Genomic DNA, 13,821 nt, shown 5'->3' on the forward strand with positions numbered 1-13,821 from the left:
ATGTCCAACAGTGGCTACGTCACTTCATAGAGACGCCAGCGCAAAGGATTGTGGGTAAAAAGGTCAATGGATCGGTCGGTGGTGGCCGACGGCATCCTTTTAAATGATGCCTCGCAGTGTCTTTTCCCCCCTTACGGATACAACAGACCCTCCAAAACGAACGTCGACCTTTTTGTGGTACATGTTGGCCATTATAGCATGAGAAATACGAGCATGTCGTGTTTTATTTGAAGAGCCTTGCGAGCTTTAGCCATGTAGCTCGCTAGCGTCTGCGTGTTACTGTTTGTTTTGTTGTGATGGTGATCGTCGCCTGTCCGGGTGGGTCCAGAATTAATTTGGGGCTGCGCTCCTCCAATGATTATACTTTTCATGTGTAGCCGTCCCGCAGCTCAATTAACTGTTTTCAGACTGTTAAATGCATTTATGCCCCATCATAAGAAGTGTGCAGCCATCTCATACCGGAAGTCTGAAACATACAACAAAATAAGTGATCTTGTTTCAGGGAAACTACTCTGAAATTCAAGACTGCAGTTCACTTTTTTTTTTTTTCTGTAACTTTGGTTTTCCCTGGACATTCTCTTGATGTTTCTGTAGCTTGTTATGATTTTTGGGAGACGCTTGGTTTGCTTCTGCGTCACGCCAACTCTGCCAAGTGATGATATTCAGCTCGTCCCTGGTAAAATGGATGACAAGGCCAGCAGCAGCCAGCACAGATTCCTGGTGGTGCTGCTCATGGTGTTAATCTTCGGCGTCATCATGATCCAGTACGTGTGTCCGAGCGGGACTGAGTGCCGGGTGCTCCGCCGCCTCGGGTCCTGGCTCCACGTGGGTTCCCAGAACGGCGACGTCCAAGAGAAACGGGATCCTTACATTGCAGAGGACGGCGCCTTGGTGCGCTTCATACCGCGCTTCAACTTCACCAAGGCGGACCTGAACCGCGCTGTGGACTTTAACATAAAGGGAGACGACGTCATAGTATTCCTGCACATTCAGAAGACGGGCGGCACCACGTTTGGCCGACACCTGGTACGGAACATCCAGCTGGAGAGGCCGTGCGAGTGCCACGCCGGACAGAAGAAGTGCACTTGCTACCGGCCGGGGAAGAAAGAGACTTGGCTCTTCTCCCGGTTCTCCACCGGCTGGAGCTGCGGCCTCCACGCCGATTGGACCGAGCTGACTCGCTGCGTCCCGTCGCGTATGGACTCCCAGGAGGTGCCCAAGACCATGCAGAGGTAGGCGGAGGAATCTGGTCATATCGTACGATGCTATTTCAGTCCAGTTGTTCCTTCACTTACAAGTTTAATATCTTCCATGACCACTCAATTTGCTTATCTCAAATAAATATCCCTAGTTGAAATCCCATTAATCCCTTTTAGCTCCTCCCCAAAAGACATTTTTAAAAAAAAAAAATTACTGTAATTTCCGGCCTACAAGCTGCAACTTTTTTCACACTCTTTCAAGCATGCGGTTTATGCGATGATGTGGCTAATTTCTGGATTTTTTTTCCCGAACGGCCGTAAGGGGGAAACTTGAACGGAGAAGGTAAGAATGAGACTGGTGGAATATATGTGCCGAGGACGTGACTTTTACCGGCCCTGTTAGGGCTGCGCTAGCGTTAGTGCTGTGTTACTGGCGTCTCAGGGATATTTACCAGTAAATTTTATTTTACCTGGCCCTGTTAGCGTTGGTGCTAGCGTTAGCACGGCGTTAGCACTAGCATTAGCGCCACGTAATGTTAAAATTCTTTCTGTGTACCGCCTTTCTTTGTAAATATCTTGCGTTTCAATGTGGGCAATTGCGGCTTTTGCACAGCTCCGGCGAATATATTGTTTTAAAACATTTCTGATACCTCGCTCAGGAGTTCGGTATCAAATTTTAATAGGATCGTTGGAGATAGGCACTCTGAAATGAAGACAAGACACACTTCTGGCTACCAACAATTGGCACTTTATTGGTCCCACACAGAAATGGTAACACAAGCACAAATCACGTGGTATGAAGCTAAGTAATATCCAACCAGCTCTTACCGTGCGCCAATAGGAGGGAGAGCCAACACTCCAGGTAGAGCAGCTTCAATGCCGGCTGGGCGTCCGTACGCAACCCGCAGCAGACTCTACCGAGAGTATCCAAAGTTCTCCTTTTATACTCTAAGCGTGTGCGGAAGGAGGGGTGAGTGGCCAATTCATCCCACCTGACGCCACACTATTCTTTGTTACCAACAGATGGCGTTGCACAACCTCCTATGTTATGTTGAAACATCCTTTTATGATTTCGCTGGTTATACAGAGCTATTGCGAACATCTTTTAGGTTATACGAAGCTATTGCGAACATATACGAAGCTATTGCGAAACATATACGACGCTATTGCGAAACATCTTTTAAACATGGAAAAACTCCACATTAAAATTATTCATACTTCATATATGTACCAAATGGTATTTCCTTTACTAATGTACTCGGTGACGTTTGTAACCAGGTGCGCTCTGTAAACCGGGAATTAGGGTATTTTTCTTTTTAATAAGGCCGCACCGTGGTTGGTTCTAACGAGAATCTGAATGGATGCGAAGGATTTGACTTGATTCTCTCTCCCCAGTAGGAATTATTACTACATAACCATCCTGAGAGACCCCGTGTCCCGCTACCTGAGCGAATGGCGTCACGTCCAGCGCGGCGCCACCTGGAAGGCCTCCCTGCACGTGTGCGACGGACGCTCGCCGACGTCGTCCGAGCTGCCCAGCTGCTACCCGGGCGACGACTGGTCCGGCTGCTCCCTGCAGGAATTCACCGACTGCCCTTCCAATCTGGCCAACAACCGGCAGACGCGCATGCTAGCTGACCTGAGCCTGGTGGGCTGCTACAACGTCTCGGCCATGAGCGTGGACGAGCGCTGGGCCGTGCTCGTGGAGAGCGCCAAGCGGAACCTGCGCGGCATGGCCTTCTTCGGCCTGACCGAATACCAGCGCAAGACCCAGTACCTCTTCGAGCGCACCTTCAACTTGGCCTTCATCGCGCCCTTCACGCAGCTCAATGGCACGCGGGCGTCCGGCGTGGACGTCCCCGCCGAGACGCAGCGCCGGATCCGCCGGCTGAACCGCTGGGACGTGGAGCTCTACGAATACGCCCGGGATCTCTTCCTGCAGCGTTTCCAGTTTGCACGCCAGCAGGAGCGCCGGCAGGCCCGGGAGAGGCGGCAGCAGGAAAGGAGGCGCCTCCGCGGCAGGCTGAGCACGAAGCGAGGACGCCAGCAAAAACCCACCCAAGCCGCCCCCAGGATTGAAAATCACCCGCCGGTCCCTCAGTCCCAAGAAAAAGTCCAGGAAGACGAGAGTTTGGATTTCGACGGGCTGCTCCCAGAATGGTGGGAAATGGATGAGAGCGCCACCGCGGAGGACTACGTGGACAATGTGGAGCAGTGGAAGTGAATTTTTGGTTTTTCCTCTCAAACTCAAAAATGAATTATGCCTTACTCGGTGGAGCCGATATGATCGCAGTCAGAAGAAATAACCTTTGCAGAATATTTCTGTGATTATCGAAGAAACCCGACTATGATCTTCACTTACTGGAATATGTTTACAATGCCATTTTTTTGTTGTTTGTTTGAAAATGATTTTTTAAAATCAATTTCAGTTACATGAACCACAATATACAAATTACTGAAAGATGTTGTGTAATAGTAGGAATGCACGTCTGTCTCTTCTCCATCCATTTCTGAGCTGCTTATCCTCACGAGGGTCGCGGGAGTGCTGCAGCCAATCCCAGCTATCAGGAGGCAGGGTACGCCCCTGAAGTGGTCGCCAGCCAATCGCAGGGCACACGGAGACGGACAACAGCCGCACTCACAGTCACACCTTGGGGCAATTTATTGTGTCCGATTAATGTTGCGTGTTTTTGGGATGTGGGAGGGAACCGGAGTGCCCGGAGAAAAACTCCACACAGGCCGGGGCCGGGATCGAATCCGAGTCCTCGGAACTGTGAAGCCAACGCTCTACAGCTGCTCCACCGTGTCGCCCTCTTCTAATATATATTGATATAATTTTTTTTATTGGTCTTATTGTCTTAAGTAACCACAGAGTTTGTACTACTAAGACGCCCTTAACTACAAATCAGTCAACTCCAAAGCAATACTGTACAAGCTCAGTAGCTTCTTGTGGGAAAAAGTACAGTATTGCTTAGGTGGAATATAATGTACTTTTATATCTAGTATTTGTATCGACTGACGTTTTTGGGGTTTGTCCATTCCAATTTGGTCATTTTGCCTTTTCAGTTTTATGTTTCTTTGAAGAACACCATACCTTTTTTTTTAAATGAAGCTGTCAAACATTTTAAACGAGCTTTTATAACAAAAAAAAATAGAAGATACCTCAGTGTGTAGTGTAACTTGTAAAAGCTGTGAATGTTTCAATGTACTGTATCTTTGTCTTTACTTTTTTTGTACTGTATATGTAAAAATGTACACCTCACTAATTACTGTGATGTTATTTAATTCAGTTGCTGAAGGTGTCTGCACGCACCGACAAGCTTTTTGATCTGTCAAATGCATTAAAACATACATTAATGTATTTTTATTTGTAAGAATGTCATGGAAGTGTGTGTATTTATGTACTCGTTCAGTGTAAAAAAAAAAAAAAAATCTGGGAAGGTTTTACTTCCGTCACCGGCAACCTCGGACTCCATTACCCACAATGCACCTCATCGAATGCTCTCAACTGCGCAAGCGCAGACCAAACGGTCGCGCGAAGGATTTGAGTTTGGTTTTAATGGCGGAAAGCTGGCTGGGCTTGGCCGTCGTTAAATTTCCAGCAATGTAGACATGGCGGCGACCCCGTACTTGTCGGAGTCATCGGATTCAAACAAAACGTCCTCGAGCGACCAGTCTTTGTCCAACCGGAGCAGTAACAGAAGTCGGAGGGTCGCCGAAAAAGAGAGACGGAAACATGAAGCGGAGGACCCATTTGTTTTGGCCGTAAAGTATTTCTCTGACGGTAAGGACTTTTTTTTTTCTCTCTCCAAACAATATCTCAAACATGTTAGCTGGCGGATAGATTTCAGTTTTGTGTTGTACTTTTTCATTTATAATAGACTGTATTCATATCGGTATTTAACACAAATTGGCTCAACCAACATTGTATGTGGAACTGGACGACCATGAGTGTGACGTCATTCTTTTGTAGTCGTTTGATTGGCTAGCTTGCACACACACATGTATATATGTGTGTGTGTGTATATATATATATATATATATATATATATATATATATATATATATTAGAGCCAGTAAGTGCTTTATGGAAGAAGATCAGAATCTGAAGCATCTCTGTTAGTCAAGTACGTTAAAACATACCAAGGATTTACCTCTGGTAGTTGGAGCCGCTTTAGGAGAAGAACAAATAGCTAGTGAGAAAATACATAATCAATAATATTGTAGTAAAACATAAGCACTCAAGTACGGAAAGTCATTGATCAATGAAAGGATAACAGTAATGTTATGGGAATGGTGCAGAATTGTCAGGCAATTGAAACAATTTTCAAGTGACCAGTTGTATGATAGTGACATCGATGGCACCTTTTGCTCATCTAGTTGAGGCAGGTACTCCCATAATTGGTAATGATGCCTTCGAGGGGAACCTGGTGGTGGTGGAGAAGGCGGCGTACTCGAAGGGACTCCCGCCGCATGCCATTGCCGTGATGCTGGAGTTCGCCATGAGCCTTCGCATGGGTAAGACGATGGATAGCGCAGTCGTAACACAGACATTTGGTTGTGTTTGTGGTGATCGGAAGCGGCTACGATGTGAACGGGACAATAGCCATGATCGGTAATTATAGGAAAAAAGGCCTTGAGATAAAATATCACGTTTTTAAAATAAACATTCTTTGTCTTATTTTCAATTAAATCATTTCCACTGTTTGCAACTGTATTGTTAGTGGTACTGAGTTCGTCCATCCATCCATTTTCTTAGCCGCTTATCCTTACAAGGGTCGCGGGGAGTGCTGAACCCTATCCCAGCTGTCAACGGGCAGCACCCTGAACTGGTTGCCGGCCAATCGCAGGGCACAGGGAGACAGACAACATTCGCACTCACAATCACACTTAGGGGTAATTTAGAGTCTCCAATTAATGTTACATGTTTTTGGAATATGGGAGGAAACCCACGCAGGCCCGTGTGGATCATGCAAACTCCACACAGGCGGGTCCGGAATTGAACCTGGGACCTCAGAACTGTGAGGCCAATGCTTTACCAGCTGTTCCACCGTGATGCCCTTATGTCTGTGTTTTTTAACTTTTTTAAAAACAATATTCAACACTAAATTGCTATTCATTCATCCCACTTCTTTTGTCCCCGTCATATTATGTGTTCCTTATATGTAGGAACAAGTTTGTGCCCCCGGGTGCTCAAGTGCCTGATCCCCGCTACGGTGGTACCCCAGGAGGCTGTCGTCAGAGCCATAGCTTGGCTGGGCGTCTCCACAATACCCATAAATACACAAGTGAGTGAGTGTAATTGCACATTAAAAGGGGAATTAATAATAAGCACTACAATTCACCCTCAAATCAAGTTAAGATCTTACCTCATCTTCGCTTTCTGTTTCCGGATTGTATTTGAACAGGCTCCCGTACTTTTTTTTGCAGGTTCTTTTCATCAAGTGGGTGTTGACCGTTTTTGACATGATAGACACAAAGGATCAACTGCGAGCCATCTATGGCTTCATTTTCAGCTTCGTAACCGAGGAAAACCTGGTATGTGTTATTGTGTCCGACTACTTGGATGTTTGGTTCCTCTGGGGGCTCAGGCAAGACACTCATCCAACGCTTTACTTTGTATTGTCACGTCGTTTCAGTGTCCCTTCATCTGCCACCTGTTGTTCCTTCTGACTACAAAGCACAACGGTAAGCCGAAGCCGTCATTTGATGTTCAATGTTATTATCAGCAGTCTTTTTCCATGTGCATCACGTTATTTTTTTCCCCTTTCATTCATGAAATCATTTGCAGTGCGAGTGTTTCGAGTCCGAAAGCTCCTGGATTTGCAAACCAAACTGGTAAGTGCAATGATTACTCTACAAGACCCATCTAAAAGCTGAATATTACTGGTACATTGCAATATTTGTAATGAAAATAATAGTGTGGAGAGATGCACAAAAATAGCAAGAACCTGGGACATTCATTCATCTTCCGTACCGCTTATCCTCAAAAGGGTCGCGGGAGTGATGGTGCCTATCCCAGCTATCTTTGGGCAGGAGATCACACCTAGGGGCAATTTAGAGTCTCCAATTAATGCATGGGGGGAGGAAATCGAGTGCCCGGAGAAAATGTGCTTCTGTGCAACAAAGTTAAACTGGGCTCATTCAACTATTTGTGTGTGTGAACAATAATGTGTAAGAGATGCTTACAATGTGCCCAATTTGTATGTGTTGTCTCTTTTAGGGAAGACAGCCCTTCCTCCTGCACCTTCTGTCCCTGTATAAAGTGTTTTGTCCCGAACTGGTGACACTGTCCATTCCATCCAGAATGAGGGTTTGTGCATGTTACATTTAACACTCACTGGCCATTTCTGTAGGTGTACAGTATGTTGCAGTCCATTTTAACAACCGTGTAAAAAAAATCTGCCTATGGTATTAATAGGGAACTTAATATAGCCTGGAGAAATAAATATATTTTTAGCTTAATCTTGACTAAAACAACCAGATTCTGGGTAAATCGGTACCTTGATTTATGTATGCACAAACATAAATGTTTTTCGATGTATGAGCGATTGCTTTGTCAAAAATACGTTTTGTGTCGCACGCTAAGATTTCAGGGATGATGCTTTACGTACATTGTCGCATGGGTGAAATGGAAAAAAAAATTAAGATAGCATTATTTTCCATTGCTGTCTCCTTATGGCGATTTATTTCATTTTATTTTTCCTTTTTTTTGGCCCTTGAATATTATATGTTTCCATTAAGTTCGCAGTGCTTTCCCATAAATTTCAGTATAAAGTTTCCAATTTGGAATATTTCTAAAATTCCCCAGCTCAAGTTCCCATACAAATTTATCAGAAATGTTCAGCTCTTTTGCAATCCTACTGATACTATACAGTAGATCAAAACCGAGCATTTTTTTCCCCCGTTTGTTTCATTTTTTCATAGATCTTATTTGAGTAAATCTTATCATGTAGATGATCATCCGATTATCTTCAGAAGAAATGATGCCTTATGTCCTTTGCCGTGTTTCTTCACAGAGCGGGTTTAGGAATCACAACTTACCCTGGAAATCAGCTCTAGCTTTTGTCCAGAAGAACAACGCCGCGTTGGTTGGCCCTCACGGCGACGTGACCCTCACAGTCAGAGATCAGAGCAACCCAAGACAAAAAAGGGTATGGCGGTTAAAACCTCAGCCCTACTTGTAATCCTAGCTGCTGCTTTTCAGTCTGCGTTGTCTTGGATGTGAAGCCGCATTCTTCTTAAGGTTTTTCTGGATACCGATGTAATTATTTATTTAACAGAAGAAGGAATGCTTGTTGAAATCCTCGCTGATAAATATTTAACCGCCATTCCCCTGTTGTGCCCCCCCCCCCCCAGAAACGGCGCCACCTGGAACTACCAGTGCTGAGTTGTGCGGTTAATAAGGAGTCTCAGACTGAGTTGTCCTTCAGCAGAAAATTGGTCCCTCTGGCACAACTGCGGACTTTTGCGGAGCTTTTGGAGAACATGCACCGTATAGAGGTACACGCGGACAAGCTTTCTTACTGAACTACTTTGTGTATTGACACAAGATCAACTCGGATGACATAAAGAATAGAATGGACAGGATGACACGAAATCACAACACTTACCTGTGACACATTTTGGGATATGAGTTTAAAACACTGAAAAAATACTATGGCAATTATTTGTAGAATTGCTTTCATGATACTAATCTCACTAAAAATCATATCATACCATATTTGCAAAGCAAATCACTGAAAGATGAATGAACGCAGTTTCAGAGGTTACGGGGCAGTACAGTGTGTTTCCAGCCACCGAGACAAAAATTTTGTTCCGTGTACCTAAAATTGACCATGTGCAGTAAATCTAAGTGCAATGCCTGTTCTGGGCCACACAGTAGCGCTGTATGACAATTTTGTTATTTTCCTGCCTTCGAGCAGACCTCATTTCTTTACTGTTTTTTTTTTTTTTTTTTAAATAGCCTTGTTCTACTTAGTGTTTTATTTTTATTTGACCAATAAAAGTTAAGAAAAACAACATGCATGGTAAAATTTAATTATCAATGCTTCAAAGCCTCCTCAAGCCCTAGTAATGTATTTGTTTCTTAAAGCCTGCACGCTCCGAGTCACGAGACATAAATTCACACAATTCGTTGTCGCGACTCGCCGTTAGGACAGGTCACCTGTGCGTACGGTCAGAAGAAATCGGTTAAGTCCTCATCAAGCTATTCGCAAAAGACCTGTAATGAATCCCCTCATCGTGCTTTTAACGATTTGAGTGCAGGGCTGCAGTTCATCCATTCTTTGCCCTTCATTGTCACTTGCTTATTACTTTAACAAAGTGCCCGCAATGGAGGGAAAGGGGAACAGCTGTTCATATATTATAAGAGACTGTGTAAAATCTCCCCGTGCTTGAGTTATGAGGATTACGGGCTACTGAAGGATTATTGAAATAGCAGGCATCTGCTCCATGAAAAGCTTTAAAAAGGGTCTAGTGGGCGATTTTAATCTTGAATCTTTATGCAAATTAAAGGTGACTCAACGTCCGCCTTTGAGGGTTTGTGTTGCAATATTTAACTTCATGCATACGGTTGCATATTTGTCATTACCTTTCTGGGTATGAATTTTTAATTTATAGCTCTGAGGTCATAATTTATCAAATATGATCTCACTTATGTTTGTTTAATTTTCAACCCCGCCAGCTGCCGGCTCAGATGGGCTCTCTTCTGTCCACCAGTGTGGCTCTGCACTACCTGGAATGTGTGCAGGAGGAGTCGGCCCTCCTCCGTCTGAACTACTGGCTGGGCTGCGCGCTCCAAGAAGGTAAGGCCGACCGAGACTCGAACTGTGACGTTCCCCCCCGTGGAGAAGATATGCCAAAAATTAAGCACATTCAAAACGGAACACCATTTTTTTTCAATGCATGCTTTAAAAGTGGTCGGAGGAGGGTTTGAATGTACTTTTTAATTTGATACTTTGCATTCTCCTGTCGTAGAATTTTTGTTTTGTCGAGACGGAGGCGCGTCTCAGAGTTCTGATGAGGTCCTGCAGTTCTTGGACACGCTACTGTCAGCGCACCAGTTTCTCCAGGTGACATACCGCGCCTCGTACCTGCGTGCATGTTCCACCTCTAACATCTCGGCCAATGTTTACACTTAAAATTTGACTCGTCTTTACCAGGAGGGGTTTTCAACCTCCGAAGGGTTTCTCTACAAGTTCCTTACTATTTGGGACGGATGCCTCATGCGACCGCAGATTCTTGGCCTGCTGAGCAACATTCCTGTTGTCCCGAGTGACCGTAGGTTTATTATCCATCCATCCATCCATCCATCCAATTTCTGAGCTGCTTATCCTCACAAGGGTCGAAGGAAAGCTGGACCCCATCCCAGTTATCATCGGGCAAGGAGGCGGGGTACACCCTGTACTAGTTGCCAGCTAATCGCAGGGCACATGGAGACGGACAACGGTGGCACTCACAACCAGACCTCCGGGCAATTTAGAGTCTCCACAATTAATGCATGTTTTTTGGGGGATGTGGGAGGAAACCGGAGTGCCCGGAGAAAACGCACGCGGGCGCGGGGAGAACATGCAAACTCCACACTGGTGAGGCCGGGATTTGAACCCCGGACCTCAGAACGGTGAGGCCCACGATCTAACCAGATGTTCCACCATGCCACCTCGGTTTATTATAAGTTTTCAAAATTTCGAACAAATCTAGGCTTTTAGGTGCGCCTTAAAGTGCTGGAAATATGGTACTTGTTCTTGTCGTTTCTTCATGGGTGGCCAAGTAGTCCAGTGAACCAAATTTTACAATGGCTGGTGACCAGTTCAGGGCGTGCCCGATGACAGCTGGGATTGTCTCCAGCACTCCCGCGACCCTTGTAAGGATAAGCGGCTAAGAAAATGGCTAGATGGATGGATTCATTTACTGTTGTGGTCCATAACCTCAGACAGTTGGTAAAAATGTTTAGCATTGTTTTCTGAAGTAAAAGCAGATGTATGGAAATGTCTTATTCTGATTTTAAAAAAAGATAAACATTCTATTCTAGAGTACAGAAAACCGAGAATATTTCACGTCGTGCGTCTGAAATTCTCAGGATTTGGACAAATTTAAGTTACCATCTCTAAATGATTAACCACTTCAAGTTATAGTTGAAAAATATCAATTGGTTATCGATTTCTTTTTGCACAACCGCGTAGCACTTTTGTCACAATACGAGAACGTTTCAAACACACAAAAAATGCACAATCGGAGTTCAGATGTACACCGAGCTGGAGACTCATCTGATTCCTTGTGCAACTTTCGGCGCATCTTTTCCATTTGTATTATAGGAGGTATTATTTTGTGATTTTAGTATGTTTTTGTAAACAGTGTTTTTATGTCCTAGATTTGCTTTATAATCTCGGTGTTATTATTTCAGTTAACTCTGTAGTTTATAAATGTGCTTTATAAATGAATTGGATTTACATGATATTTAGGGCGTTCAGATATGTAGGTTCTGCTTGTTGAGTAAGAGCTTGTGAGGCTTTTAATGACATCGTTAAACTGCATTTCCATTTCGGAGCTGCCGCTTTTGTGGCATTTTAATTACTTTTTATTATTGTATTATATGTATAATCTATGTTTGACCATGTAAAGCACTTTGTGTGTCCTTCGTGGGAAAACTAGAAAATAAAATGGCCATACTTCCCCTCCTCAGAGATGAGGCAGCTTTTGTTGGAACCCCTCAAGCAACTGTACTTCACGTCCTCACCGTTTTTCAAGGTACAGGTTCTGCTCCATTGTGTTTTTTTTTTTGTTTACCGTCCAAGAACCGCTCTCATATGTCATTTTAATAGTGTTACTTTTGTTGTGTGCGTCCTCAGTGTGGGCTGTTGGAATGTCTAAACGGCATGCTGAGGAATTGGCTGACCTGGCACTCAGTGTACACTCTGGAGGACGACTTGGACATGAGCGTCAACAGCCATGCCTCCATGTAAGTCTCGTGAAAAAAAAAAAAAAAAAAAAAGCCGAAGTACAAAACGCGCGATGCGTATTGATGAACAGCTGACACCTGGAGATCGGCGCAACTCCCCCATGAGAAAAATAACTTTCATTATACTTGTGTGAGGAAATTCAGTGCCAGGAATACACACATTCGCCCTCCCGTCAATGTCAGCCCTGCACAAAAAGACAAAACCTGAGTACAAAATGGGGCCCTTTCAGTTCGCTTTTCTAGAAAAAAAATCAGCATATGGAGTAAATGCTGCAATTTTTAAAAAAATGTCTGCAGTCTGTTGGGATTCTGTTAGTACAGCTGTGTTACTTTGTTTCTAGGTCCATGACTTTCTCGGGGTTTCAGGATTCCGTGTTGAAGCTGGTGCAATTTGTGGGTCATTTGGCAAGCGTGGGGCTGCAGGTGGAAGGCTGTCACGCGCTCCTGCTCAACTTCATCCTGGAATTTTATGAAACGGTAAAGTGACCTTATTGATCGGGTTGTGTTTTGATCAAGCAGCTGTATCGCAAAGGCTTTACATTTTCCCTTCATTTTATGGGGCTATAGTTACTGGTTCTAAATGATTGTCATTATTATCATCTATAACTCAAAGTGTAGGCGCAATCCTATAGTGCAGGGGTGCCCAGACTTTTTTTTTTTTTTTTACCCTAAGATCTACTTTTCAAGCAGCCAGCCTCTCACGATTGACAGGGGGCATCAACGTCTTTGTGTTTTTTTTTGGGGGTTTTTTTTTTTTTTTTTTGGAGAATGACCAAGGATGAAATAGAATGACCAAGTCAGAAAGATCTACCCACTACAAAAATGCAAAACATATTTATTTCAAAGGATATTGAGGATTCTTTATGTGCAAATGTACGCTTGAGTCGTATGAGCCAGTATTGCACAACACAAGATAATTAACTATAAACATTTTTTGTAACGATCTGAGTTCACGTTGATGATCACTAAACACCACACGGATGAAAATGCACACCTGGGCTTTGTCACTCTCATCAGTGGATTCGTCCGACCGCAGTGAGACACACTCACAATCGCCGATGTCCTTCCACACATCAGCCATGGCTTCCCAGCGCCTTTACAGCTGCAGAGATTTTATTGACGATAATATTTCCGCCTTATTTTTAAAAGATCGGAACAACGAGTCAGCCATGCCTCTTTTACCATCTCTCCGTCTTGGCAGGACTTCTTGTTATTAACGATGACGTGACGAGCCCGGAACGACGCTTCGGTGGCGGCTCTCGCAGTCGAACTGTTTTGTGTGAAAAGTGACCGCTGTGCGGCCAATTGGGATTTTAGTTCGTTCACTTTTGTCATTCTCAGCTTGCTTTTCGGCGGAATGTCGGTGTCGTATTTTCCATAAACTGTTCAAAAATGCCCCACCACATTTCCCTTCTTGGGTATTACAACAGTAGACTGGCAGAGGAGGCAAACTCACTTCGAAAATGACATCGTGAAAAATAAGTCCGCCTCCCATTCTGTGTGAAAGTGATGTGTTTTTGTGTTCTTGTTTACTCCAGCGTCCATACTCATGTTTGATAAGATTTCTTAAGCGAGGGGAACTCGCTGACTAGTGTGTTTTCCTGTACTGTCGTCGTTTGCACATGCGCAGTGAGCTAAGGGTCAGAAAAATATGGCTTTTAT

At 44.3% G+C, this 13,821-nt stretch overlaps 2 protein-coding genes across 4 annotated transcripts in view; both read left to right on the forward strand.

Moving 5' to 3' along the window:
- Positions 1–62: 62 nt before the first annotated feature.
- hs6st2 (heparan sulfate 6-O-sulfotransferase 2) lies at positions 63–4,566 on the forward strand. Of its 2 annotated transcripts, none has more exons than XM_061835896.1 (2): positions 63–1,232; positions 2,595–4,566. In XM_061835896.1, the coding sequence occupies exons 1-2, from the start codon at positions 601–603 to the stop codon at positions 3,421–3,423; spliced, it is 1,461 nt and encodes a 486-aa protein (XP_061691880.1). In that variant the 5' UTR covers positions 63–600; the 3' UTR covers positions 3,424–4,566. The 2 variants fall into 2 exon arrangements, with proteins under 2 accessions (XP_061691880.1, XP_061691881.1); XM_061835897.1 differs by having other exon boundaries at positions 2,598–4,566.
- A 152-nt stretch (positions 4,567–4,718) lies between these two features.
- The window catches only part of cenpi (centromere protein I), a 58,975-nt gene continuing 49,872 nt past the window's right edge, over positions 4,719–13,821 (forward strand). For both annotated transcript variants that reach the window (XM_061835733.1, XM_061835734.1), the window contains exons 1-15: positions 4,719–4,983; positions 5,580–5,717; positions 6,369–6,487; positions 6,630–6,737; positions 6,839–6,887; positions 6,991–7,037; positions 7,423–7,512; positions 8,219–8,353; positions 8,559–8,702; positions 9,886–10,006; positions 10,179–10,273; positions 10,364–10,481; positions 11,884–11,948; positions 12,050–12,159; positions 12,501–12,636. In XM_061835733.1, the coding sequence (XP_061691717.1) occupies positions 4,812–4,983; positions 5,580–5,717; positions 6,369–6,487; positions 6,630–6,737; positions 6,839–6,887; positions 6,991–7,037; positions 7,423–7,512; positions 8,219–8,353; positions 8,559–8,702; positions 9,886–10,006; positions 10,179–10,273; positions 10,364–10,481; positions 11,884–11,948; positions 12,050–12,159; positions 12,501–12,636 (1,647 nt within the window). In that variant the 5' untranslated portion in view covers positions 4,719–4,811. The remainder of the gene's footprint in view (positions 4,984–5,579; positions 5,718–6,368; positions 6,488–6,629; positions 6,738–6,838; positions 6,888–6,990; positions 7,038–7,422; positions 7,513–8,218; positions 8,354–8,558; positions 8,703–9,885; positions 10,007–10,178; positions 10,274–10,363; positions 10,482–11,883; positions 11,949–12,049; positions 12,160–12,500; positions 12,637–13,821) is intronic.

Source organism: Syngnathoides biaculeatus, chromosome 11, assembly GCF_019802595.1.
Source record: "Syngnathoides biaculeatus isolate LvHL_M chromosome 11, ASM1980259v1, whole genome shotgun sequence".
Taxonomy (NCBI): Eukaryota; Metazoa; Chordata; class Actinopteri; order Syngnathiformes; family Syngnathidae; genus Syngnathoides; species Syngnathoides biaculeatus.

Bases quoted from the DNA above. Each gene is read 5' to 3' on its own strand.
- hs6st2 (XM_061835896.1), top strand. From the start codon at position 601: ATGATTTTTGGGAGACGCTTGGTTTGCTTCTGCGTCACGCCAACTCTG. The intron at 1,233-2,594 runs GTAGGCGGAGGA...CTCTCTCCCCAG, and splicing joins GTGCCCAAGACCATGCAGAG to TAGGAATTATTACTACATAA.